This window comes from Micromesistius poutassou (genome assembly GCF_964030765.1).
Source record: "Micromesistius poutassou genome assembly, chromosome: 6".
Taxonomy (NCBI): domain Eukaryota; kingdom Metazoa; phylum Chordata; class Actinopteri; order Gadiformes; family Gadidae; genus Micromesistius; species Micromesistius poutassou.
Window position 1 is genome coordinate 12,512,947 of NC_140276.1, and position 26,081 is coordinate 12,539,027.

The window sequence follows — 26,081 nt, forward strand, 5'->3', positions numbered from 1 at the left end:
ATCGAGCCCGCCATCACTCTGGAGCGTGTGACCCCGGCGTCACCCTTTAACCCCCCAGGGGTCAATAAAAAATATGGCTCCCGAGTCGTTGTCCCCCCCCCCCCCCCCCCCTTATCTGACTAGACGCCATATGTTGGAACACACCTTGCTGTTCACCTACCTTGGCCTGGGACATGGGGAGTCTGGTGAGGAGCAGGAATTGAAACATTCCTAGAATAACTTGAAGCATAATCCTCATTGTGTTGTGGTCCCGAAGGCAGGCAGAATTGGGGGGGGGGGGGGGGCGATCCCGAAGGTGATTCACGCCGGGCTCAGGGTCCTCAGGGGCCGGTAGAGAACGGAGACGGTCCACGCTGTATCCCCCCGCCGTCCTCTCATTGACGGGACGCCCGGGTCGGCATCCTCAGCGGTACAAAGTTTATCAGAGCAGACGACACATAGGATCTATATCCCAGCTCCATAAAGGATTCCCTGCTGTCAGTGTTACGGAATACATCTATAACAGCGTTATAGATGCTGGTCTATTTAGGCTTTGCCCCTACGTCTAGCCTAAAGTAGCCTTTGCATTGTAATTACAGCCTATTGCTTGATTGATTTAAAAAAAAGAAAAAAAAGACCAATGTATATCCCTACTACTATGGCTTACCTTATGGATAAACTATGTGAGATCTGGCAATGGGATGCATCCATGATAAATCCATAATCCATCAATACTTAAGTGAACTTTAAGTCTTCCTTCCTATCCGGCTGGTGTAAATCAAACGCCGGGCAGGAATAACAAACCGACCACGCGAGTCTATTGGTCAGAATCAGGATTCCGGTGGCGTGTTCACATCTCCCAAGTAGAGTCCAATTCAATCGTGGCGTGATCCTAAATCCCCGCTGCAAAGAACAGCTCCACTCTTTGGACGTTTGTGCACAGACGGTGCAGCGGTGTGAATGACGGAGGGGCCGGTGGCGCACAGCCCATGCCTCGGCTCAGTCACCGTGCACCCGACGCGTGTGAAAAGATGTCGTATCCACACGATGCGCATCTTCGCAGTTTTATCCCCCCAATGTAACCAGGCTGATGGTCATCTGGCTTCGCTGACGTCGCGCAAAAGCCACGAGGTGTAACGAAAGGGAGAGAGAGGGAGAGGTTGGCAAAGTAGGAGTCTTCATTTGTTGTTGTGTTCGGTTTCCTCGTTTCGTTTGCCCTTGAGAACACAATCACGAATGGCACTCCACGTAACCATTGCACTGCCAACTTTTTTCAAAATGGGACAGGCGCACTGCCGGCGGTGCGCTGCTTACAGGTGTCGTCTCCCTCCAGGACCTCAGTTCAATCCGCCGATCAGCCGGTCAATTATTGACCGCGTCACTCCGTCTGTACACGCCGCTCTTTATTACCAGTAGCGGATAGGTGAAGATCAATGGAGCGTTCTGAACCACGGCCACACTCGTGTGCTTTATCCAACCCCCAGATAGTATGCTATTTTCGTATATTCAATTTACTAGGTGATTCATAATTCAATAATCTTACAGGCGTTTCAGGGGAGATCCATAATTAATCAGAATCGTTGTGGATGCAAGCTCCCTATAGTCCCTAACATATGGTTAAGGTTAACCGACGACCGACCAAGACTCTGTGAGGAGTCTGTGGCTGTGTGTGTGTGGTGTGCCGACAGAAGAGTGTCTTCTCATGATGTGTTTGGGTTATGAGGGGCCCTCACAGGCCCCTGATGATGGGGGCTGTGTGGTCTATGCGGGGGCCACGTTATCTCCTGTCGAGCAGTCAGCCAGGGGCCCCATACTGACAAAACTATATGAATAAAAAGTTGGTAATGTTTCTGTAATTGACTCAATACCAAATGGTAATTATAATCAAACGATTGTGAAGTTTAAGTCTGCTGTCAGTAGATGTCCTTCAGCGTTTCTGTCCCTTCAGGAGTTGTTCAAGCCTGTTTAACTTAAGTCTCCATAGAGGATACTTCCCCAGAGGTTGTGAGGAACGTAGATCAGAGAAGCCGATTTATCATGTGTGCTTCAGGCAACATGTTTACCACATTACCCAATTTAAAAAGGCCCTGTTGCCTTGTATTTAGCATTTAAACCTTTCTTTAATTTAAACATCAACCTATTTCCCTTTTATTCATCTGTTTTATGCTTTATATAATCTTTTGTCGCTGTTGTTTTATGACCCAGTACCATGTATGATGAAATTAATTGGACTAAAATGTTGATCAGAAGGTTTTTAATTCTAGAAAGCATTTTTTAAAACCACAACCACAACAATGTTGTCATAATGTGGGAACAGTTTGGGCAGTACCATTATATCCTTCCTCCCGTAATCTCACACTCAATTACAGCACTTGTTTATTCTAAAGGACTCACATAAAAACACAGATTCATCCCACACTTCAACACTTCTTAAAAATAGCTCAGTAACAGCTCTGGTTTCCATTCTACAGAACGTACGCAGGGACTGTATTGAAGGGGGAACACAGAGCTCATCAGAGAAGTGGTAGCAGAACCTAAACCGACTCAACTGAAATGTACATTTAGACACACCTAAAAGGGTTGATGAGAAACCGATCCAGTGCATCTTCTGTCCTCCTCTAACGGCAGCCGTCCAACACATCGCCCTCTGCGGGTCACACTGGAACTACACTATTCCTTTACAGTGAATTAGGCCCGGCAGTATTATTGCAATAACAATTATTTGACAGTTTAAGATACTAAACAACACTGAGTGTCTCTGCCATTGTCTAATAAGACCATGATGTCTTAACCAGATAATGCCACTGACTGAGAGATGAGGATTGAAAATGCTCTCTTGGTAATAATAAAGTCATGGTTTTCGTTTTGTAGTGTAGTATGTCAGTCTTCAGATGTCTGCGTGGAAAACAACAGCTCTCTTCCAAACAAAGGGTGTGGTTGGCCACAGGTCTTTCAAATGACATGTTCTGAATCGTCCAAACATCGATCAAGCTTTTGTGTTGTGTGTGCGTGTGCGTGTGTGTGTGTCTCATCCCTGCTTGTTCCTTTATTCCTTGTTTCGGTGTTACCTTGAAAGTCTTCCCCATCAAACCCGAGGGCTCCTTGTAACGGCCGGCCCATAAAACACACTCCCGGGTCACAGAGTGGAAGAACCGTCTCTAAATCACCTGCTCGCTGTGCGAACCTCTCTGCCCGCTGAGCCCCGCCCCGTCCGTAGAGGTCACACGTTCGAGTCCGTTCCACAGGGCTACTTCTCCTCACCTCCGTCAGCGTTGGACAGGTTGTACTTCTCCACAAACTCTGCGCGTTTCTGACGGAGAATCTCTGTCTGCTTCTTGAAGCCGTTGACTCTGAATGTGAACACACACACATGCGCATGAACACATCTGATTGAATATGTGTGTCTATATATACACTTAATACGTGTATAACCTCTGAATACATGATGTTATATTACTGTCAAGTAACACACAGTTCCTATTTGCATTCTGTCACCACCAGATGAACACACATATTTGTTTGTACCTTCAGAATCCTACGTTCATTCATTCATTCATTCATCCTCTACACACTCTGGGTTTCTGTACGCACCTCGCCCTCTCTTTTGATTGGTTGTAGATCTCTGTGATGTTGCGGTCCTTCTCGTCCATGAAGTTGGAGTGCATCTCTTCCAGTTTCCTGAAAGGGGAACATAGAAAACCACTGGAATTAGTTACGATATTGATCACTCTCAGTTCAGTATGTAGAATGTGATGAGTGATATTACCATTCAACCCCAGCGGCAAACATTCATCCACAAAACAACTCACTCACATCAAATCAAAAGTACGACCAATGAGTGAAATTAGCTTGCTAAAAACATGGTCGCCCCACAACCACAGCTGGACGGGAAATTCTCAACATAATTATCGAGTTCAAAAGGAAAATCACTTTTTATAGACAAGGGGTTAAAGTGTTCAGCAACAAATAAGAATAAAAGTAGAGTGTGTGTGTGTGTGTGTTTACACATAACCTTACTCCCATAACATACCACCCTGTTGTTTCCCCATAATATACAACGCTCCAGAGTGACGGCAGGCTTGATGCCTCTCACTGCAGCCTATTACGTGGTGTCCCTGGTGGTCTGTGATTTCAAAACACATTTTTTTCCGGAGCCACGCCGCACAGAGCCCATGTCTGCTGCTGTATATATTAAAGGTGAGCGTGATTAGCCGTTACATGCCATTTTGAAAATCTGCCTCTTCTGACATCACAAGTGGGCGTGTCCACCAAGATGTATGATGGATAGATGAGCAACGGTCCACTTGGTAGGCTGGTAGACTGATCTATCCAGCACTAATCACACTGACACCTGGTGGTATAAATATGTCACCTTCAAAAAACAAAAACAAAAACATCTTTATTTTGCTGAGGGCCCCTGCGGCCCCTCGAAGCCTCACCTGAAGAAGAGGAAGTGGCTGCCCACGCTGAGCAGCATAGTGAGCAGGCAGTAGCCCACCAGACGGAAGTCCCTCCTCCTCTTGCGCTCCCTCTCTTCCGGGGTGACCTCCTGGGCCTGGGACTGGGTGAACTGCTCCCAGTAGCGCGTGTTGTCCTGGGACTCCTCACTGCAGCACACCCCGTCACAAAAGAAGCATTTTAAAGATCCCATTGCGTGTGTGTCTGCAAATTCAAATCCCGAGAAGTTGTAAACAGGTAGCAGGTAGCCGGGAGTCTGAGCACAAACGAGCTGGTGGGCACGAATACTCCCCCTGGCTCGAACTAGGGGTGTAAATCAAGTCAACTAGTATGGCAATTAGCCTATTCACTGTATAAAAATAAATATATTAAAAAAATTATAATAATTTTAATAATCAATACTCTTGCGGACAAATCGATGCATCGAATTGTCGGCTGTATAATTGATTAATCGATACAAATTGATTAATATTTACACCCCTAGCTCTGACTTTTCTGATTTTTCTAGCTTAGCAGACGTAAAACATGTTTACATACAGTACGTCATATAACATCTAAAGCAAAGGGAAAAGTTGAAAAAGCATGACATCACCCCTTTAAAGGTGACTTATTATACCACCAGGTGTGATTAGCCGTTACAAGCCGTTTTGAAAGTCTGCCTCTTCTGACATCATAGGTGGACGTGTCCACCTAGATGTGTGACGGACAGATGAGCAACGTTTGCTACAGTCCGCTGGGTAGGCTGGTAGACTGATCTATCCAGCACACATCTAGGTGGACACGCCCACTTGCGATTTTCAAAACGGCTTGTAATGGCTAATCACACTCACACCTGGTGCTATAATATGTCACCTTTAAGAAGATATGAGCAGCGCATTGTCAGTGATTTGTTGTATTGCATTGTAATGTGTGTGCTACAATGCAATACATTGTCAATCAAGTCAGTATATTGTATTTTAGTGCACACACACACACACACACACACACCTGGCTCTGTAGCCGGTGGAGCTGGTGCGTATGTTGGCGTCCGGCCCCGGGGCCCATCCCCCTCGGTACGTCGTCCGCAGCTTGAAGTCGTACTCCTTCCTGCTGCGCTCGCGGCCCAGCACGCGGTACGCCTCGCTCAGCTCCACAAACTGGCTGTGCAGCGCCGGGTTGGACGGGTCGCGGTCCGGGTGTACCTGCAGCAGCAGAGTGGTGGGGGTGGTGAGGTAAAGGCAAAAGCCATATTTTGACAAAATATGGCAACCTCACAAGGACTTTGTGGCATTAAGACACACTATCAACACTGATCGTAATTATTATTATTACCTATTTATTTGTATTATTATAATTATCTATTTATTTCTATTCTATTTCTATTTTTATTATTTATTCATATAAATGTTCCTTTATGTTAGTTGATATGTATGTATGTTTGTACGTGTGTTCAAATAATGTCAGTGCTCATAATAAACATATTATAAATAAATAAAAAGGTATAGGCAGCACTGTTGAACAGGTTGATCTCATCAAACAGAACGGCATGAGGCTCAGAGTGTGGGTCGGCTGGTAACCAGAAGGTTGCTAATGCGAGTCCCCGGCTCCTCCTAGCCTGAGTGTCGAGGTGTCCCTGAGCGAGACGCCTCACCCTGACTGCTCCAGACGAGCTGGCTGTCGCCTTGAGTGGTTGACTCTGCCATCGGTGTGTGAATGTGTGCGTGAATGGGTTAATGTGAGGCAGTATTGTAAAGAGCTTGGAGTGGCCACTGGTTAGAAAAGCGCTGTATAAATGCAGTCACAGGAACCTTGTTCATAAGGTTACACGTTTCTAACATGATCACGATCTGGATGTTGACCGAATTCATTAAACTGTTTGGTCAAAACAAAGAAGGACCACTGAGTGGTAATATTGAATAAGAAAATACATATTGTGTAAACTGAATTACATCTTAACAGTTTGCAAAAAAATGCCAATCCTTTACAATTGCATTCAATGCACTGATGGTGACAAGAGCACATACCTCTTTTGATTTGGCAAAGAATGCATGTTTTATTTCCTCCAAGGTGGCAGTAGGTTTGACTCCCAGTAGTTCATAGTAGCTCACGGTTGCTCTGCAAAGAAAACCCAAAGAATACCACACTGTTGGGATCCACTTTGAGAAGAATAACTGACATATCGTCTGGTCTCACTCATATCCACTACCTGTCTGCTGAGCTCAGGGACAGCAGGCGCAGCCCACCCCTGTAGCACCAGATACACGTCCGACAGAGACTCAGCTGAGCCTCAAACTGCATCGTGAGAAACAGCTACAGCGCCTGGGCCGAAAATATGTGAGTTTGACAGATCAAAAATGTGACTAAAATTGTTATGCCCAAAACGGACATGAAAATCATCAGAATTCAGAAGTCAAAATGAAGGTAAAAAGTAATGTACTCATTAAAGCGTCTCACCCGACTTGAGGTAGTTGTCACACCTTTCAGTGGGATTCCATTGGACGTAGTTGAGTAGGTTCCAAAGGAAAGACTCACATTGTCTCTTCCAGAAGGGTTACGTGATGACGCTCTGAAAGAATAGGACTCGATGTTCTGTCCTGCAAGCTCAGCTGTTTGGTTGACCTTTGTCGCTCACCCATTGGTGAAATAATTACATTTGATCACTTTCATCCTATACAACATATAAGACAACTTCAGGACAGCACCGGTGATGGTTTAGTCTACGAAAGCGTTATGTCGTTGAACTTAACTCTTTTAAGATAAGTGCTGTAGGTTAACGGTTGTTCACTGGTAAACAACAGATTGCAAGACGTTCACCAGAGATTTTAACCTATTCATGCGTAACGGTCCTACAGACAAATCTCTCAGCTGGCAATATATTGGAAACAATACAATTGATATGAGCAGACGCCAAAGTGAACATAGTAAACGAAAGTGAACATACCACCACCACCACTATGCAGCAGTTTCATAACACAGCTGTGCTGAGGTTGTGCAGCTGAAATGTTTCCGGGTAGGAACCATTCTCCAATGAAACTTTGCATGGCAAACGGTCAATCCCCTGCGTAAATCCAACCTTTACGCAATATGTTGGATGAGCGTCGGCAGAGGCGGTTGAGTCCGTTTTAAATACGGTACAGAGTGTAAATATTTAAACATATTATACAAATAAGACAAAACAATGGTTTAAGTTGTAAGGTTTATTTTCCAGTGGGTGGCAGTACTGTTCAAGTTATTCTAGACGCGTCAAAAAAGAAAGAGGAAGACATTTCACACACTGGTCATGCAAATTTGTCCAACAAGGTAGAGACACAGTGTCAGCGTCATGCCCTCCGGTGACTATCCAAGGTATTGTGGAAAAACCCGTCTGGGTGGAAGTCTGTTCCAACACAACGACCCTACTCTGTAACCTACTCTGACGACGCTATCTGAGGATGAGGAATGGTGTGTACTTCAGATGTTGATGTTTTTAGAAGATCATAAAATGTAACGACTGCTGTAATTGAAACTCAGGTGTGTGTGTGTGTGTGTGTGTGTGTGTGTGTGTGTGTGTGTGTGTGTGTGTGTGTGTGTGTGTGTGTGTGTGTGTGTGTGTGTGTGTGTGTGTGTGTCAGAGATGGACCCTGACGTGTCCGTGCTGCTGGAGTGTACGGTCTGGCGTGGACTTGCGGAGGCCGAGGTACAAGTGGAGCTCTCCGAGAGGTTGGTTTATTAAGTTATCAAAATGGACTAATTAACTAATGTTCCTGATGAAGAAGACATAATGATTAATAGTCAGCAACTTGTATGGATACATATGATTTGTTTCCCCATTTCCAGCTTCAACAGACAGACAGACGCTGCGCTAGAGAGCCACATAGAAGAGGTGTGGACAGAACGCGTCACCAGGGAGCCCTGGCTTTTCAACGGGTCCAAATTCAGACTGCACTCATTTACCTTCGCCTCCTCCAAGTTCTCCCCCTCCCAAACTGGTTGTCGGGATTCCAAACATCCCCCATTCGCGCCTCCAAAGCAACGCCAACCATTGACCGATGCGGGGGACAAAGGTGAAGAAGAGCGCCGATGTCTTGAAGGTGAAGGTGCAGGTGCCATTAATTCCACTCCTCAGTGTACAGAAGGCCGTCGCTATCAACTAGAAAATGGAGACTGTGACCATCCACCCCTGAGCAGTTTGGCCGGTGTAGACCCAGGCTGTGGCCCCGTGGTCCAGGGCTCTACAGGAGCAGGGGCCAGTCCTCGCCTGACTCTCCGGCTGGGCCTGACGTCCTACAAGGACTTCCTGGGCACCAACTGGTCCCAGCGAGCCGGAGCTCTACGGCAGCGAGGAGAGGCCGAGCTGAATGATCCGTGCGGCCTATTGGCCCAGCCCCTGGGGGTGGGCGGGGTCCTGTGCACCAGCGACGGGAAGGTGGTGCTGATCAGGAGGAGCCAGCGGGTGGCGGAGGCCGGGGGGCTGCTGGACATCCCAGGGGGGCACCCAGAGCCACAGGTGAGGAGCACCCACAGCCACAGGTGAGGAGCACCTGGGTGCATAGACCAGAGATCACACAAAGTCGGAGGACGCTGGAAGGACCCGTGCCGGCTGCCAGGTACTGATCAGACCTCGACACTGGTTGGTTAAACGTGACAACATAATGACACATAAACGGTAAACAAGTTGTAGCAAAAAGCAGGAAGAAGCAAGGTGGATAGTAACCACTGTCCCACATTATCCACACTGGTCAATACAGGGTTTTAATGGGAGGTCAAATAAATACCTTTTGTTATTTTAATGGCTACTCTTGGAACACTACACATCCATTTCTAGTCATAACGGCAAACAAATAATGCAAATGTAACATCAACTTTAAATTCCCTGCTCATACTGTGACACTCTCTCTCTCCCTCTCTCTTTCTCTCCCTCTCCCTCCTTCTCTCTCCAGGCGGTGTGCCCCTCTATGAGCGATGGCGTGAGTCAGGATCCCATCAGCATCGCCGTGGTGCAGCAGAGCCCCAGGGCGGTCGTCTCTGAGATCTTCAGCTCTGTTTGTGCCGAGATCAGAGACGAGGTGACCTTTGCTTCAGAGCACTGAGTGGCTCTTCTGCCAAACCTCAACAAATGAAAAGAAAGGGCAACCGCAAGAGAACACAGACACCAGGGATTTAGCTTTTGTTCCCAATTTGTGGAAATTGGTCGGTGTTGTCGCATCATAACCCCCTTTTAATATGCTCACCAGAAACCGTGATTGTAATGACGGTTTCACCAGAAGTGTTGCTGTTCCTTTGGTTTGACTTTAGTCGTCCTTACTTACTTATGTAAATATCTCCTGAGAAGCCGAGGCCACTACAGCCTGCGTTCGCAGGATGTTCAGCAGTTGTCGGTTCCGAGGGCTCGTACTGAGCTGGGATTTTGTTTGTTTTTTAAGTATGCTGACCAATCTGCTTGGAACACCCTCCAGAAAGACTTAAAACTACCAGACCTGATCTCATTTGATCCCTTTGGTTCCTCACTTGAAATCCCCAAACTGTCTTTTCATTGTGTGTAAATTGTGTTTTGTTTGTATGAAACATACACGTGTTGTCTGTTCTATGCTGCCCTCTTGACCAGGTCTCTCTTGAAAAAGAGATTTTAATCTCAATGAGACTTTTACCTGGTTCAATAAATAATACAATAAGTGTTGGTGGCTCTTTAAACGGTGGTCTTGTGGGAGCAGAAACCAACGGCAGCGTCTCCCTGTTCTCCTGTGAGCAGGTCAACGTGCCGCTGGGTTCCCTGGGAGAGCCCGTGTTGATGGGCGTAGCGCTGAACCACACCAGTGCAGGCAGACCCAGCGCAGAGTTCTACGTCAGGTGGGGACTCGGACTCTAGTAGCACCACCCGTACACCATCCACCTCCACTGCTTTACATATAAAGTCACACATTACGCCTGTTTGGAAAGGAAATAATACAAATCTATCGATCAATATATTATTCTATTAAATATATGAATATGTGTTTTTTATGCATAGTTTTGTAATACACTGCACATAAACAACCCATGTAAAGGTATATAAAGGCTTTATATACTAAAGCCTTGATTGGATCAAGCCTTTCATAATGTGTTTATCTGCAGCTGCTCCTTGACCTCAGAGGAAGTGAGAGAGTTGTACTGGAGAGGTGGAGCAGAGGCCAATGAGTCCACAGACATTGTGTTCCTCAGCACAAAGGTAAGGGATCTGATTCATCACAAATATTGGCTTTGTACACATAATAATGGGTCAACCATTTGTACAGAAAATGGCCCATTGCAGAATCCCTCTGTATACTTAAATAAATAAATAAAATGTGCTCCTTCTTCATTGTATTTTCCTTGTGTAACAATGCAGGAGCTGTTGCAGCTGGACAGCTCCAGGCCTATGTGGTCAGAGCTGTGTCCTTCGGCCAAGGGAGCTGTGCTTCTCTATCAGCTCGTCAGGCCTGACGCATCAATCAGGCCAGAGCAGACAAGCTCCGACCAACAAAAGCACAAAGAGCAAGAATGATGTTCATCTTCCACATGTTATGGTTTTAATACTTTTTGGGGTTTTCTCTTTTTACATACAAAGTTCTGTACCATTTCTTACCAATAAAATGTTGTTAAAATTGCACTGTTTTAAAGAATAAAATCGATGAATTGATTTGTTTGTAAAATAGCTATGCAGAAAACCTACACATGACTTTATGCAAAACAAGCTAGATATTAAAGGTCAGAACAGGAAGTTTGCACAAGCAAAATCTTTAAAAGAATAAAGCAAGCTCTGTAGGTTTAAAAACCAAACAAAACTCCACTGAAGCAGTCAGTCAGCCCCAACCAGGAACCATCTGTCTGCAACAACCCTGATATGAATCCAGGGGACTTAGTGTTGTGGGGAGGGGAGGGGGGGGTGGCTATCACCAGTGACCCTGGTAACCACTGTAGCCCAGAGCTGTGTTGTAGTAGGACCCATGGCCTGGATGACTGGAGTTCCACTGCAATTTGAAGCACAATAGAATCCAAAGATGAGTATTTCAGACACTTCAAAACCTTGTTGGTTTGAAAGGGGGCTTCGTGTTGTGCTTAATTGCACAATGACCGAGACAGGATAATCAATTTCCACCTTGTTGGGTTCTGAACCAACTAGTGTAATGTTAACCAGGGTGGGAGTGTGTGGAAGTGTGTGTGGATGATGGCTGGTTTAGGCAGCCTCACGGGGGCCGAGTCCTGATTGGACTCTGGGGCTGGGTGAGGCTACACACCTGTTGCTCAACACACACACACACACACACACACAGAAAGATCTCCTACGTGGCAACATGGAGCACCAGCGCCATGTATCTTTATGTGCAAATCTTACAATAAACTAGCCATAAGCTAGATACTTTATAGTCAGTTAGCTGACTAGTCTACTCTACAGCATTAAACTCTGGGAAAAGGTTTCTCCTAGTGTGTGATCATGTTGTTAAAGCAAGGTGAGAGAAAAGTGGTGGGTGAGGCAGATAGGAATTTTCTTTCATAGGAGTTTCACATGAGATGAGCTTGTGGCTCAGCCACACCTACACACCCCAGCTCTACTTGTGTTCAGTTTAAAATGTCGAGTGCTGCAATGATGACACTGGACTTACATATATGGGCTGTGGGCCCCAGGCTTGCCTGTTGAACACGTTTTGACTTCCCACTAGAAAAACATACATACATACATACATACATGTTACTTTGTTTGCATTGCAACACAAACACATCACTGAGCACTCAAGGCAACACCTGAACAGGTCTTCCCACTCTCTGTCACTCACCGTATCTCCTCTTCCATTGGTGGCCGTGGGAAGGGGGCGGGCAGAAGGCTCTGTTCTTTCGGACGCGGGCTCTCCTCTGTGGTGGAGGGACGGGGGGCAACAGGCGCCGGGCCTCCTCTCTGTAGGTGTGGAGGAGCGCCTGCGCCTCCTCCTGGGGCAGCTCCACGAAGCGCAGCTCCTGGGGGAGCCCCGCCCCCTGGGGGAGCCCCGCCCCCTGGGGCTGGGGCAGGCTGTAGCTCACTGAGGGGCGGGGGAGAGGGCGTGTACACATCTCATTAGGAGCCTTACTCTCTGACACCCCTAGTTAGTTTTCTTTTTTTGCATTTGTTAGCGGCACAACCGATTTGTAACCGATTACAAAATAACTGCTTTGGTTGAGTAATGATGTAATGACAGATGTACTGTCATTCATTACATCGGTTTGTCTTGCCAGGTATGCAAAATTGTTACTCCTTGTAATCATTGGATGTGAAGTCTCCTATCCTGCTCAGATTTCCTCTGCTATCTCAATCATTTCACAGATTAAAATAAATCAGGCCGGCAAGCCCTCTGCAAAGAACCAAAAGGGCGTTTGTGAAGGATTTAGTCATTTAACCTTGCTATAAGCTAGTTATAAGTGCCCTTGTTGCATGTGAAGCATTTCAGGGCAGCAGCATCTCTGGACCAGGCCGCCAGAGAGGGAACCACGACAGGAACCACGTGGACCATTTTCTTAAAACAGCGGTTTGAACCTTTGAGTTTGAGGAGGGCCGTGTCTGGGATCCGCTCGCCACCCTGGGCCTGCCGCAGCGCGAGACGTCTCCTCCACTCCTCTGCGGGCGGGAAGACCACCGCCACCACCTGCCGCCGGAAGCCTGCGAACAGCTGGAGCTTGTGGTGCCGCGCCGAGACGAAGACGTTGAGCTGAGGAGGAGGAGAGGAGTGGGGGCGAGAAGAGAGAGACCAGAGGAGAGGAGCGAGAGAGAGAGAGAGCAGAGACCAGAGGAGAGGAGCGGGAAAGAGAGAGCAGAGACCAGAGGAGAGGAGCGGGAGAGAGGAGAGACAGGAGGAGAGGAGGGGGAGAGAGGAGAGACAGGAGGAGAGACCGGAGATTAGGAGGGGGAGAGAGGAGAGGAGAGAACAGAGGAGAGGAGGGGGAGAGAGGAGAGACCAGAGGAGAGGAGGGGGAGAGAGGAGAGACCAGAGGAGAGGAGGGGGAGAGAGGAGAGACGGTGGAGGTCAACACTGCGCTGACCTCAAAAATACACCACTGTTCAAAAGTTTGGGGTCACCCACATGAAAACTCACCCTTTTATTCAACAGTTTTCAGCTGTGCAAACATACTTGGACAAGGGTTTTCTAATCATCAATAAGCCTTTAACACGATGAGCTAAACAATCTACCAAAAGAACACAGGAGTGAAGCTGGAAATGTACACCTATGTAGATATCCCATGAAAAATCAGCCGTTTCCAGCTAGAATAGTCATTTACCACATTAGCAATGTCTAGACTGTATTTCTGATGATATCATCATCATCATCATCATCATCCTGATGATTGCACGCATTTTACTTTTGGTTGCTTGACAATAGACAGAGGGAATGCAACAAGGGAATTAACCAAGCAACTATCGGCTAAATAAGTGCTGACTTCACTCATCTAATAACACTAACGCGGTGGACAATCGATACGGTTTTAATCTTGGAGGTTCACCTGGTCCAGGATGTAGTTTCCTGGTTTGCGTGCAGCCATCTTGATCAGCTCAGTCAAACACTGAGAGGCCTGCTGCCACTTCCTCTCCTTCTGACCCTCACCCTACACACACACACACACACACACACACACACACACACACACACACTTGGATAAGTACACTGCAGGAAATATTGATTTCGTAATGGCTTAGATGGGGGAGTGTGTCGAGTCAGGATGAACTGACGATCATGCTGGCTGTGAGCGTCTCCGTGCCCAGGAGCTGGTATCGTTTCTCCGGCTGCTGCTCCATGAGGATCCTGGCCCAGTGGCTCTTCCCAGAACCAGGCAGACCCACCATCATGATCACCTGGCAGAAGGGGGAGGAACAAACAGAAAGGCAGGGAGAAAAAAATGTAATTGCATGTTTCTAGGCTCAATGTTGAGTATGACAATTGATTAAAGGCTGCTTTACATGTGACAGCTTTTCTACAAAACAAAAAAAAGAATAAAGCTTTTTTTCCTTGTTGTATGGCTGTGTATGAAAGGATTACAACACAGCCGTCATTTGTTCCAGTCACATCAGTCTATTCAGTGTATGAAATCACCATGTTGATGGATTTAATCATGACCACGATGCACCGAACTGCTGAATAATCAGACAGATCTGGGTTCAGAGAGGAACCCCCTCCACACTCTGCTATGAACGCCTCACCTCACAACTCTGCTTTGAACGCCTCACCTCACAACTCTGCTATGAACGCCTCACCTCACAACTCTGCTATGAACGCCTCACCTCACAACTCTGCTATGAACGCCTCACCTCACACTCTGCTCTGGAGCAGGGGCCTGCAGGGGCCCGCACCCTTTCGGCCACCGGCAGAGCCACCAGGGGGGTGTCCCCGGGGGGCCCAGGGTACCAGGGGCCCCCGGCGGGGTCCAGCCTGAACCTGACAGAGCAGCCCCGGCAGAGGACATGGGGGAACAGCGCACGGATCCCCAGCACCGAGGGGCCCAGACTGAAGGCCACGCCCATCGGACGCCCGTTCCTATGGAAGGACATCTCTGCCGAGCCGTCTGTGGAAAACACCTACGGTCGTGCACACATGACGAATGAACGCGCACACACACACACACACACACACACACACTTCAAATCTCAGAAAATTGTGTGGTGTCAGAATCAAGCATGGTTTAAAATAACAAGCAAATGTATAGGAGGAGTTGGTGCGTTGGAACGCATCAGATAGCAGACAGGTGTCACTCACTAGGTAACAGCCAATGATATCGCCGTCTGAGAGTGGTTCGCCAAACTCCTCCTCCCTACCCCCGGAAACCTTCCTGCCCCGCCCATCGTAGGCGTAAGACAGCTCCTCCTCACCTGGCGAGGATGGAGACAGTTTAGTGAAAATATAGAAAGAAAACAATATTTTGAATCCGTTAACATTTCTGAAGGCAACTATTCATGAAACCAATAACTACACTTTCATTCGTGGAAATTTTCATTTTGACCTTTCTCCAACACATCTGTGCTAAAGCCTATCACATGTCAAACATCTGTCTGGCAGGGTTCCACTCCATACCCAGCGGCAAGGCCTTGTTGTCCGGTGCCCAGCCCACCCTCAGACGGAGTGCGTCCGGCCGTGGCTCCGCTCCGGCCAGCCCGCTGGAGGGGAAGGCAGCGGCTGGGGCGTGGGCCTTCCCCTCCAGCCTCACCTCGAAGCTGGCCCTGGTGCCCCCCCGCAGGCCGTGGGTCAGCCTGCAGCCCGACCAGAGCAGGGGGAAGCGGCCCGGGAACAGAGGGCGGCCGCTGCTGCGGTCGGGGTCCGTCTCAAAGTGGAGGTCACTGGCGTCTGTTGGGGCCGGTAAAGAAAAACATGCTATGAAAATAACACTATTCAAACCTTAACCTCAATCAAGAAAACGACCCTTGATTGGAGTTGATTATGTCCTATGACCGGCTGTATACCCAATAATACCCATAATGAATAAATGGTAACCTGAAACTAATATGAAGGCGGGATGATGGTTCAAAATACTTACACGTATCTATTCTGACACTTTCGTTCTCCTCTTCCACAACTTCTCGTTCTGTCTGATAGGTAGGCGGTGTGAATTTGGCTCTTAAAGTGGGTTAGAGAGGACGTTTAGTGTCAATCGTCAGCGATGCTCAGACTCTCAAGCAGAATCAATAATAGATCAATAGTGATGATGACGTCATGCAACGATGAGCTCCTGTTGGTCTGCACTAAACACCTCACAGATATAAACACACAGCGTCCAGGGCGATATATGTCGTCACCTTTTGTAGCGGATCTCCTCTTTGAATTCGTAGAAAGCCCTCCCCATCTCTCCCCACCGGGTCGAGTCACCGGCCATCCCGGTGCGTCCCTCCTCTCCATGCCAGCTCTGGGACTCTTCCTCCTCCTCCTCCGTGTCTCGAGAAACAGGGACCTGGCTCGAATCTGCTAATCTGAATTCACTGTCATGGACGTGTGGTGATGTCTGACCCTGTGCCGGTTCTTCTTCGAGCACGGGAGTCGGAGCGGTGGAAACCTGTCGCTCCGCTGAAAGCCCCCCCTCCCCGACCGTGGAGTGGTGGTCCACTGGTCGTGTTGACATGATGGAGCTACACGTGTCTGTCTGAGTGGCGGTGTCTGTCTGAGTGGCGGTGTCTGCGTACTCTCTGATCGAGCAGGAGATGTAAGAGGACGTCATGGTGGCGACGGGGGCTGAGGTCGACGTGACATCAATGTTGTGAGTCTCCGTTTCCAAAGACGATGTTGGGATTTCATTGTGTGTTCCGACCTCCACCTTGCAGGCATTAGTTCTGCTGTCTCGGTCGCTCTGGTTCGATGGGAGACCGATCTGAAGTCCTGCCTCCAGCGCGGACCACAGCCGCCCGATAAGTTCAGCCCTGAGCCCCTTGGGGTCCAGTCCCAGTTCTTTGAGTTTGGATCGCAGTTCTGGCACTTTGCACTTTTTGATATCCGAGAGTTTCATTTTTATAGATGGAGTTATTCCGTCGGTCATTGATCAACATGTGTGTGCGATTCTTTCTTTTTGTATAAAAACGAAAACTGTACGAAACCTGAACCAAAACAACACGGGTACAGATTCAATATGGGACCTGAGGATGTGATTGGTTGAGCTGTTCTTCGTTGTAGTATTTCTGGTTCTATATTTATTGGAAGGGTGTAACACTGCCCCCTATCGGTGTGGAGAGTGGGTGACTGTGAGGACTTTCTGAATCTCAACACATGTTAATCTATTGTGCTTCTCCGCCCCCAACGCTTTCACAAAGGGAGATTAATCATATCGGAACGTCCTCCTCTGAACTACTATGTATATAATTATTTTACAAACATGAAATGTATATGTAAATTGACATGAGGCCTAATTTTATGATTTGATTTTTGTAAGCAAACAATTCAACATAGTACAAGAAATGAGGAATTCATAACAATCAAGTATTTATTGAATAAATAGAAAAACAAAACAAGAATTGAAACACAGAAATGGTATAAGTGGCCATAAAAAACATAAGCTCCACATCAATCCAGTCTCATCCGTCTTTCCTTCAGACTTTGTTATCCATCGTCTACATGTCATTACAGCTGCTGGGGTCCAACGACTACATGTGAGGGTTAGAAACCACCACTCAAATCGTCCACACCCCTCTGGGCTCCACACAAATCTCTCTCAGCCTTCAAACCGTACCTGGTCACTCATAGCTCTGTTGCTAAACACGCCGAGCTCTGACCAGACCGGAGTCCTGGCCGATTTGAACAGAGTTTGAGATAAACGCTTCACGTTACGCCCCGTGAGAAGCTGCCTCCATGTCGACGGCATCATACACAGAATCTTCACAAGTAGAGAGTGAGAGAGAACAAGAGAAAAAAACACAATAATGCACACAATCACACAATGTGCAACGTTCAAGTCCGCATGCTCAAGCAGTCACACGGTCAACCTGTCTGAATATAGCGGCTGGCTCACACCATGCTGCCACATGCTTCACCATTAAAGAGCTTCAGTGCAACACCAGAGTATAACCTCCAGGATTAAAAGTGTATTCTCCCAAATGACACACGTTCAGGTGAGAGTGCCGCAATGCAATACGCATAAACACATAAATATCCTATCAGAATAATGACAGCCATGCAGGTTGGACAGACTGAACATGAACCAAACCGAATCTTTGGACTTGAAACAAGTCCAGGGTCACAGGTAGCATTTGCTGCGGGATATGTAAACGTAACTCACGTAAATAAAACAAACAAAGTACAATTATAATCGCATGGCAAGCTGTAGCGCCTGGATAACACTGTGTGATCATTAGATCAAGGAATACAACCTTTCCTTCTTTCCCGATTCTAATCCCTTTATGCCAGATCTTCTCCCAGTAGCAGTGTTCTGCTTAGGCCTGGCAGTACCATGTTTTTAAGTAGGACCGTCTCTAGACCAGAGATCTGCAATGTGATCGTTTGTTTCTAATGGTTTCGAAAAAAAGTCCCCTGTAAGAAAATAGACATATCTTTTCTACTTAAGTACTCATGCAGTAATACATATTCCTAGCACACAAAAGCAGTCTTTATAACCACTACAGTGCCCCTTATTGTAATGGTTATATTTGTTTGCTGTCAGCAATTTGATAAAAATCTTTGGCAACACGATTTCAGCACTGGGACCACTATTTAAGCTGAAAGAAAATCCTCAAAAGAAAAACAGATGAAACTTACTCATAGAAAAAAGGCGTTGACCTAAATGTTTTAGTAATTCTTCGAACCATTTCGAGATGAGTGCGGTAAACTAAAAGATTTTTTGGTTGCGATCAGACAAAGATGGTGGAGGACGCGTGTGGAGGCGTGGCGCAGCCGTCTGAGAGAGAGCGGGCCAGCAGCAGCTCCTTCTCGCGGGGCAGACAGGGCCCGCTGATGTGCTGGCTGTGGGAGTGGTACAGCCGCAGGAAGGACAGGATGGACTGGGCCAGCCACAGAGCCGTCACGAACCACAGGGACGCCTGGGGACAGGGGTCAGACACGGGGTCAGACAGGGGTCAGACGGAGGTCAGACATGGGGTCAGACACGGGGTCAGACAGGGGTCAGACGGAGGTCAGACATGGGGTCAGACAGGGGGTCAGACAAGGGTCAGACAGAGGGTCAGACAGAGGGTCAGACGGGGTCAGACAGGGGTCAGACACGGGGTCAGACGGGGGTCAGACGGGGGTCAGACAGGGGTCAGACGGGGAACAGACAGGGGGTCAGACAGGGGTCAGACAGGGGTCAGACGGAGGTCAGACAGGGGTCAGATGGGGGTGTTGGTGAGGTGAGGACTAGTAACTCAAGGCAAAACACTCCCATGGAAATGGATCTGTTAAAAACATGGATTGTGCCCGTTGCTACGGTGATTGTGACCTACTTTCAGTTAAAAATACATTTCAGTTAAAAAAATCAATGTGATTTTTTAAACAGTAAGAACAAATTATTTAAGTCATTTTTACAATGTAAGGTTTACTGTTAGGAAGAGCCTGAAATAAATAAATACACTATGATATTAACTTTTTAATATCAAACTTATCTGTGTTTTTACCACAATTGGTTGTATGGTGCATGTGTGTGCATGTGTGCATGCTTGTTGTGTGTGTGTGTGTGTGTGTGTGATCCATGCCCCTACCTGCGCCAGTGTGAGGTCTGTGTAGAAGGAGGAGGTGTCCACGTCCAGGTAGAAGGGGATGGACTGAGACTCTGCACAGCTGTGTGAAGGCAACAAAGAAACACACACACATAAACCAAACATAATGTCAGCACGTCAACACAAACCACAACGGCAAGCAGACTAGCTTCCAGTGTTGTGTGTAGAAGAATGAAATCCAGTGTGTGGTCATGTGTGCTGGTGTTTTGACTAGATTGCCAGGAACAATCGTGGCAGTCTAATGTGGTCAGTTAGGCAGGGCCTTGCATCATTTAATCAGCTATAATGTTTATTTTGTTTTCTCTTTTCTTTCCCCTGGAGGACTGGAAAACAGGCTCTCACATGATGTGTTAACTTCTACAGAGCAGGTCAATGCATCCATACACGTCCAACTACTGGGGTTCATGGCCCTTGACCGTGTGTGTATGAAATATACCTTTGTTCATTCACATTAAACCCAACACTATAAACAATAACTTGGATAGGAAGGAACAACCCTTATTCACCATCTAAGATGAATAAACTACATCCAACCCTCTCTTCCCTTTTCATCTGACAAAACTCATTCTTAACCTATATGCGTGGTTACCATCACCTTACTATCGACATTAACTCATACAATCAAAAGCTGAAATCCAGCCAAGTGGAGCCCCACCAGCGGACCCACCTGTAGGGCCGCATATTGCCATCTGTGACCGTGTCGCACCAGGAGGCCAGCCCCAGGGACAGCGTGAAGCTGGCCCCCCCGGAGAGGAACAGAAAACACAGGCTGAGGAGCACGGTCAGGAAGGAGGACATCAGCGTGCTAGGGACGAGACACAAACGTAGTAAGTACAAGTGTATAGCACAACCATATAGGATACCATATGATATAACCTTAACTAACCTGCAGACACTGAAACTATTATTTACTTACATTTTAACTTCATATCGTAAGCAGTGCACAAAGCTATATTCAATAGTAATGACAGTAATGATCATAATAATAACAGTAACTAAGGCGGGGCCATACAAGAAAGTGTCCATCTCGAATGCAGGACGTTGTTTGTGTACAAACACAGTCACTCACTCGTCATGCCGTCCATGGAGATAGAAGAGGCATCTCCAGCCCTGCGCGGCGCCGTACAACACCGTGAAGATCCCCACAAACGTGGCGAACTGACAGGCGGCCGGCGGGCCCCACTGCTGCACCACCAGATGGGACACATCCCCGGGCTGTCCCGTCAGCTCACTGCGGTTCTCAGTCCTCCAGTATCCCGTAGAGAACAGAGCACAACGCCCTTTGAACGCGGAGCCGTTCAGAGCCAGGGGGACGACCACCAGGAGCCCCGCCACCACCAACAGGGTGTGGGCTGTGCAGTGAGCCAACAACAGCCGTCGATCCAGCTCCATGTTCTGGGGAAGATACTAGTAAAACCCTTAAAAATTGAATGTTTAACCTATCCAATGGCGTTAAACGCGACCAAAGGTCCACGTTAATTTCCTCGGTCTTTTTTTAAAACATGGAGTAGTTTAGGCCAACGAGTGGGCATACAACTAGCGTCCGATCTGTTATTATCCAACGCCCCGTTACTACTGGAGGGCACGGAGACGCCCTGCTGTGACGCAGGGTCCGGACGCAGCGCTGACAGTGTTGCCAGATTGGTGCCAGATTTCCTCTTCCACTGGCTGTAGTCAGCGTTGCAAGATTGGGCGAGAAATCTGGGCCAATCTGGCAACATTGATGTCTGTTTGGCCCGTAAGGAAGTGGAACAACTGGCCGGTTTCCATAATAAATGTAGGCTATTGAATTCGTATCGTCGAGCCCTCGATGGTGATGGATTAGCGCAAAGTAGCGATTTTGTGGTTATGCTTGTTATAAAGAAAATGTCTATGCTAAATGGAAACAGCATAATGATAAAGCCATCAAAGGGGTGAAATGGGACATGGACTATTATCACATCACCAGCATTATCATGAACCATCACCCATGTTGTAAAGTTTGCCGACTTTCACATTATGCCGTTTCTACGGTGGCCGAGAAGGGTCACAACACATGCAAATGCCACAACACATGCATAATACCGAAAACACCTGCAAATTAAGAAAAAACTTTCATCGATTACACAACACGTGCGCTGCAAATTCCAAAACACATGCATATTCAGAAAACACCTGCAAATTCAGAAAAACACCTGCAAATTCAGAAAAACTCTTTTGGTTGAGAGTAGGCTAGAGTTAGCCAGGCTAGCGCCGCCTACTGGTTCCGGCAAATTTAATTTGCCTCAACCATATAGTCAGGGAACTAGCAATGCGTTTCGGTTTGCTCCGTCCGCCAGAGCGGACGGACCAATCAGCGAGCAGATGTGGCGATGACGGGCGATAACAGTTGACGAGATGGATGTCGGCGAAGCTATACGCTCTGTGCTTGAAACTATTCCGGATATTGAAGACTTAAAGCCAGAACAAGAAGCATGTTTGACGAATTTTTTGGAGGGCAAAGACGTTTTTGGACTTCTTCCTACCGGGTTTGGGAAAAGTTTAATTTACCAGCTGGCCCCGTTAGTGGCGAAGACATTATGCAAGCCAAACGCTAATGCTAACCCTATTGTCATCGTTGTGTCCCCCCTGCTTGCCCTGATAGAAGACCAGATTAAGGAGGCAGGGATACTGGGTGTAACAGCAGGCCAGCTTGGCGTTAGTGATGACCAGGACATAATAAACGGAAATAAATAAACGCATAGCATACGTCACCGCCAAGCAGCAGCGATTAGTCGAAGCAAACGGAAGCAACCGCCTCCCGGAAGCAAACGAATCTCTACGGCTCGTGTTCAGACGCTATATGAAATGTAATGAAGTAAGCGGCTGATGCATCAGGCTAGGCTAGAGTTGCTGTGTTTCGCCATTCTCCACTACTACTGCATTGTAGTAATTCGCTGGAGCTTAGATCCCGCTAGTTGGATACATTGCCTTCTTTCGTAGTGGCGACTTCTCTACTGCAAGGGAAGCTCGGCTTCACCTATAATTTCGAAAATTAAATGGTCAGATATACTGTTGTTAACATTTCATTGATTAAAAATGCGTTAGAACACGTCCATCTCGAAGACGAGTTCGTTCAGAATCAGCTGCTTATCGTAGGTCGACTGACTCGATTTCCTTCTCATACACTTACGTGTTTAATTTGCGTGTGTTTAGACAGATGGGCGCGCACACACACGCGCACCAAGCATCACCCGCATTCATTCATTCTTTTAAACACTCACTCGCGGTAAAACTATGTTTTCTCACGATCAAATACTCATAAAGTAATGGGCTTGTACACAATGTCTGGGTCAAGAACATATGTGTTTGCTGTAGCCTACGGTGTTTGGTACATGCTGCCAGTCCGACGTTCTCCCATTCCGACAGTCCGGTGCGCGTATGCAAATTAGCCATGTGCGCCAAACAGAAGAAGGGCCCTATCTTGCGCCCGGCGCAATTGACTTTCTACACCGACGCATGTGTCGTTGCTAGTTTGCACCCGGCGCAAAGCTGATTTCCCCCCGCAGCAACCAGGCACCACTACACTTGCGCCTGGAGAGGCGTGTCGGCGAAAAGCAGAGGCGTGTTCCGGTGTTGTGCCAGAAGTTGATTTTTGCCAGTTCTAAACTGATTTCCGGTCCGCTGATTTTTACATTGTAATGGCCCTTTACACATTATTCAAGCACTGGTTGATATCAAATCTTGTCAGTATTACTTTGCTGAGTGATATCAAGCCATTTTGAGGCAGAAACACAACTTTAACAGACAGTGCGCGCTCCCGCGGACCGGAAATCAGTTTCTGGCAAAAAATCTACTTCTGGCACGACGTGCCAGAAGTTGATTTTTGCCAGAAACTGATTTCCGGTCCGCTGATTTTTACATTGTAATGGCCCTGTAATGGCCCTTTACACATTATTCAAGCACTGGTTGACATCAAATCTTGTCAGTATTACTTTGCTGAGTGATATCAAGCCATTTTGAGGCAGAAACACAACTTTAACAGACCGTGCGCGCTCCCGCGGACCGGAAATCAGTTTCTGGCAAAAATCAACTTCTGGCACGACACCGGCGCAAATGATACGTGGTGCTTTTTTTCCATAGGGCTGCATGAATGAACATGAATGAAGTATAGTAGGCTATGCCATGCGTTAAAATAATAATAATAACAATAATACATTCGAGCAAAGTAGGCCTATATTCCAGGCTTCCAAAACAAAATATAGTTTTAGGGTAGGCCTAAATGATTAGTTAAATTATTTGGAAAGAACAGCTGCGGTAAGTTGTACTTTTAAATCAATGCATCTGCAAACACCGTAGGCTACAGCAAACACATATGTTCTTGACCCAGACATTGTGTACAAGCCCATTACTTTATGAGTATTTGATCGTGAGAAAACATAGTTTTACCGCGAGTGAGTGTTTAAAAGAATGAATGAATGCCGGTGATGCTTGGTGCGCGTGTGTGTGCGCGCCCATCTGTCTAAACACACGCAAATTAAACACGTAAGTGTATGAGAAGGAAATCGAGTCAGTCGACCTACGATAAGCAGCTGATTCTGAACGAACTCGTCTTCGAGATGGACGTGTTCTAACGCATTTTTAATCAATGAAATGTTAACACAACAGTATATATCTGACCATTTAATTTTCGAAATTATAGGTGAAGCCGAGCTTCCCTTGCAGTAGAGAAGTCGCCACTACGAAAGAATGCAATGTATCCAACTAGCGGGATCTAAGCTCCAGCGAATTACTATAATGCAGTAGTAGTGGAGAATGGCGAAACACAGCAACTCTAGCCTACTCTCAACCAAAATAAAAATAAAACTAATCGCAAACCTAAGTTAGGTTACTTTTTAGCAGGATGGAAGTGATGCTGATGCGGCTCTCAGCTGTGCCAGAGCGTTCAGTTGCTAGGGAGACCACCTGCCGTCGCCGCCCGGTGCAGCAGTGTGAACTGCCCCGTTTTTAGAACGTCTCAGCCCGTCTCGTCGCAAGGAGTTGCGAGTTGCAAGCAGTTGCGTCGCGAATCTTTGGTCTGAACGCCTTATTTTAAGGCAATATTCAAGCGGGTTGGTTTCTGACATAGGTCAGACGTGTAATGATAGTAAAAAAAAAAAAAAGTATTAAAAAAAATTGCGTTTTAGAGTGATTTTGACTGGGAAAGGACCTCTGTCCCATCGACATTTATTCATTCAGTTGGGTGGTTACCCCGCGGCAAGATGGCGGCGGCATTGACGTATATGTTCCACTGAACAGCACAGCTCAGGCGATATCTAGTCAGTATATATATCTATGATTGGATTGTGCTACAATAGGTACGTGTTTCTCTTTTATGACAGACTTGTCGATGTGCCGATGTGAGATAATTGTTATCAGAGCACATCGACAAGTCTGTCATAATAAAAGAGAAACACGTACCTCTTGTAGCACAATCCAATGACTGAAGACGTTCGAATAGAACCGCCAACCGGATATGGGTCCGTCACTGATTATGGTCCCCCCGGAAACATTTCCGTTGTCATTACTTGCAGTTCGTTTCCCTATTTGCTCGTGTTGTGAATATTTGCAACGCATGTGTTGTGAAATCAATGCAGGTGTTTTCTGAGTTTGCAGGTGTTTTTCTGAATTTGCATGTGTTTTGGAATTTGCAGCGCACGTGTTGTGTAATCGATGAAAGTGTTTTCTGAATTTGCAGGTGTTTTCGGTATATGCATGTGTTGTGGCATTTGCATGTGTTGTGACCCTTCTCGGCCACCGTACGTTTCAATTTAGCACTGACATTTTCTTTATAACAAGCATAACAACAAAATCGCTAATATGCGGGTCCGTGTACGGTCCGTGTAGTACACATCAGTCAACATCATTACACGGTTACATAAAATAACATAATCAGCAAAGACAAACATTTATAGCCATGATTTAAACGGCACGCGAGCTGCTGGGTTCAGCGTCCATAGCAACCATGTTATTATAAAGTATGTCCGCCATTTTCACATAAATCCAATCCTAATCAATAGGAAAGATGCTCACAACGTCTACTAGAGCCGTAGTCGGGTTAATACAGGAGTGAATGGGCTGCTGGAGCAGCCGGTCTGAACGTCAAACATCGACGGGATGGCATTACATTGTAGTGAATTTAATCCCTTCTCCGTCTGCAGGGGGCGCCAAAGGATCCCTTTGCCGTCAGTGACTGACGCTGAAGTGCCCTTGCCACTAGTCGGATGATGGGGACATGTCCCCGGCGTCCCCGGTGGAAATGACGCACCTGCGTGTACTCCTCATAGACCTCCACAAGCAGCTTCTGTTCGCCGCTGGAAAAGATCCCGCTCGATCCTTTTCGGACATTTGATCCATGATTCGACATTCACGGTTCTGGGCTGGTTACATATCTCGTGAACGCGCGTAATCCAGGATAACGTGAGCCTGGTTTGAACTAACCTGAGCAAGGCGCGGCTGAACTGCGTTGATGGAACGGCTTTAGCCTCAAGTGGAAGTTGGCGCTAATTCTAACCAGGCTTAATCAACTAAT

At 47.0% G+C, this 26,081-nt stretch overlaps 5 protein-coding genes across 7 annotated transcripts in view; 1 reads left to right on the plus strand and 4 right to left on the minus strand.

Annotated features, from left to right (window-relative positions):
- The window catches only part of vegfba (vascular endothelial growth factor Ba), a 15,426-nt gene extending 14,162 nt beyond the window's left edge, over positions 1-1,264 (minus strand). Inside the window, exon 1 of the mRNA XM_084469854.1 lies at positions 161-1,264. Within this exon, the coding sequence (XP_084325980.1) occupies positions 161-238 (78 nt within the window). The 5' untranslated portion in view covers positions 239-1,264. The remainder of the gene's footprint in view (positions 1-160) is intronic.
- A 978-nt stretch (positions 1,265-2,242) lies between these two features.
- dnajc4 (DnaJ (Hsp40) homolog, subfamily C, member 4) lies at positions 2,243-7,417 on the minus strand. 3 transcript variants are annotated; one of them, XM_084469499.1, is made up of 8 exons: positions 7,358-7,417; positions 6,871-6,982; positions 6,623-6,726; positions 6,441-6,531; positions 5,425-5,618; positions 4,419-4,586; positions 3,571-3,657; positions 2,243-3,329 (listed from the first exon to the last, which is right to left on the minus strand). In XM_084469499.1, exons 3-8 carry the CDS (start codon positions 6,712-6,714, stop codon positions 3,227-3,229), a joined length of 735 nt encoding a protein of 244 aa, XP_084325625.1. In that variant the 5' UTR covers positions 6,715-6,726; positions 6,871-6,982; positions 7,358-7,417; the 3' UTR covers positions 2,243-3,226. The 3 variants fall into 3 exon arrangements, with proteins under 3 accessions (XP_084325625.1, XP_084325623.1, XP_084325624.1); XM_084469497.1 differs by having other exon boundaries at positions 6,623-6,735; XM_084469498.1 differs by lacking the exon at positions 7,358-7,417 and having other exon boundaries at positions 6,623-6,735; positions 6,871-7,347.
- Positions 7,418-8,029: 612 nt separating this feature from the next.
- On the plus strand, positions 8,030-10,919 carry nudt22 (nudix (nucleoside diphosphate linked moiety X)-type motif 22; the record flags this gene model as incomplete). The annotated part of the gene is made up of 6 exons (XM_084469404.1): positions 8,030-8,115; positions 8,233-8,902; positions 9,336-9,461; positions 10,145-10,242; positions 10,507-10,600; positions 10,760-10,919. 6 exons carry the CDS (start codon positions 8,030-8,032, stop codon positions 10,913-10,915), a joined length of 1,230 nt encoding a protein of 409 aa, XP_084325530.1. The 3' UTR covers positions 10,916-10,919.
- A 341-nt stretch (positions 10,920-11,260) lies between these two features.
- LOC311345041 (heterogeneous nuclear ribonucleoprotein U-like protein 2) lies at positions 11,261-16,948 on the minus strand. The gene is made up of 11 exons (XM_084469403.1): positions 16,160-16,948; positions 15,901-15,980; positions 15,441-15,710; positions 15,126-15,238; positions 14,681-14,947; positions 14,105-14,227; positions 13,879-13,980; positions 12,917-13,088; positions 12,186-12,425; positions 12,015-12,067; positions 11,261-11,381 (listed from the first exon to the last, which is right to left on the minus strand). The coding sequence occupies exons 1-11, from the start codon at positions 16,888-16,890 to the stop codon at positions 11,304-11,306; spliced, it is 2,229 nt and encodes a 742-aa protein (XP_084325529.1). The 5' UTR covers positions 16,891-16,948; the 3' UTR covers positions 11,261-11,303.
- A 443-nt stretch (positions 16,949-17,391) lies between these two features.
- On the minus strand, positions 17,392-21,101 carry LOC311344983 (transmembrane protein 179). The gene is made up of 4 exons (XM_084469342.1): positions 20,622-21,101; positions 20,220-20,357; positions 19,535-19,613; positions 17,392-18,880 (listed from the first exon to the last, which is right to left on the minus strand). Exons 1-4 carry the CDS (start codon positions 20,942-20,944, stop codon positions 18,692-18,694), a joined length of 729 nt encoding a protein of 242 aa, XP_084325468.1. The 5' UTR covers positions 20,945-21,101; the 3' UTR covers positions 17,392-18,691.
- Positions 21,102-26,081: the final 4,980 nt, after the last annotated feature.

What these genes read in the sequence shown, in the direction of transcription:
- dnajc4 (XM_084469499.1), bottom strand. Translation starts at nt 6,714, where the DNA reads ATGCAGTTTGAGGCTCAGCTGAGTCTCTGTCGGACGTGTATCTGGTGC. An exon ending in TCCACCGGCTACAGAGCCAG is followed by an intron (nt 4,587 to 5,424) that starts GTGTGTGTGTGT and finishes GGTGTGCTGCAG; the next exon opens with TGAGGAGTCCCAGGACAACA. An exon ending in CAATCAAAAGAGAGGGCGAG is followed by an intron (nt 3,330 to 3,570) that starts GTGCGTACAGAA and finishes GTTCACATTCAG; the next exon opens with AGTCAACGGCTTCAAGAAGC.
- LOC311344983 (XM_084469342.1), bottom strand. Translation starts at nt 20,944, where the DNA reads ATGGAGCTGGATCGACGGCTGTTGTTGGCTCACTGCACAGCCCACACC. An exon ending in CTCCATGGACGGCATGACGA is followed by an intron (nt 20,358 to 20,621) that starts GTGAGTGACTGT and finishes TCTCGTCCCTAG; the next exon opens with CACGCTGATGTCCTCCTTCC. An exon ending in CAGACCTCACACTGGCGCAG is followed by an intron (nt 18,881 to 19,534) that starts GTAGGGGCATGG and finishes CCCTGTCCCCAG; the next exon opens with GCGTCCCTGTGGTTCGTGAC.
- LOC311345041 (XM_084469403.1), bottom strand. Translation starts at nt 16,890, where the DNA reads ATGACCGACGGAATAACTCCATCTATAAAAATGAAACTCTCGGATATC. An exon ending in AAGTGTCAGAATAGATACGT is followed by an intron (nt 15,711 to 15,900) that starts GTAAGTATTTTG and finishes CGGCCCCAACAG; the next exon opens with ACGCCAGTGACCTCCACTTT. An exon ending in ATATCATTGGCTGTTACCTA is followed by an intron (nt 14,948 to 15,125) that starts GTGAGTGACACC and finishes GCACGACCGTAG; the next exon opens with GTGTTTTCCACAGACGGCTC.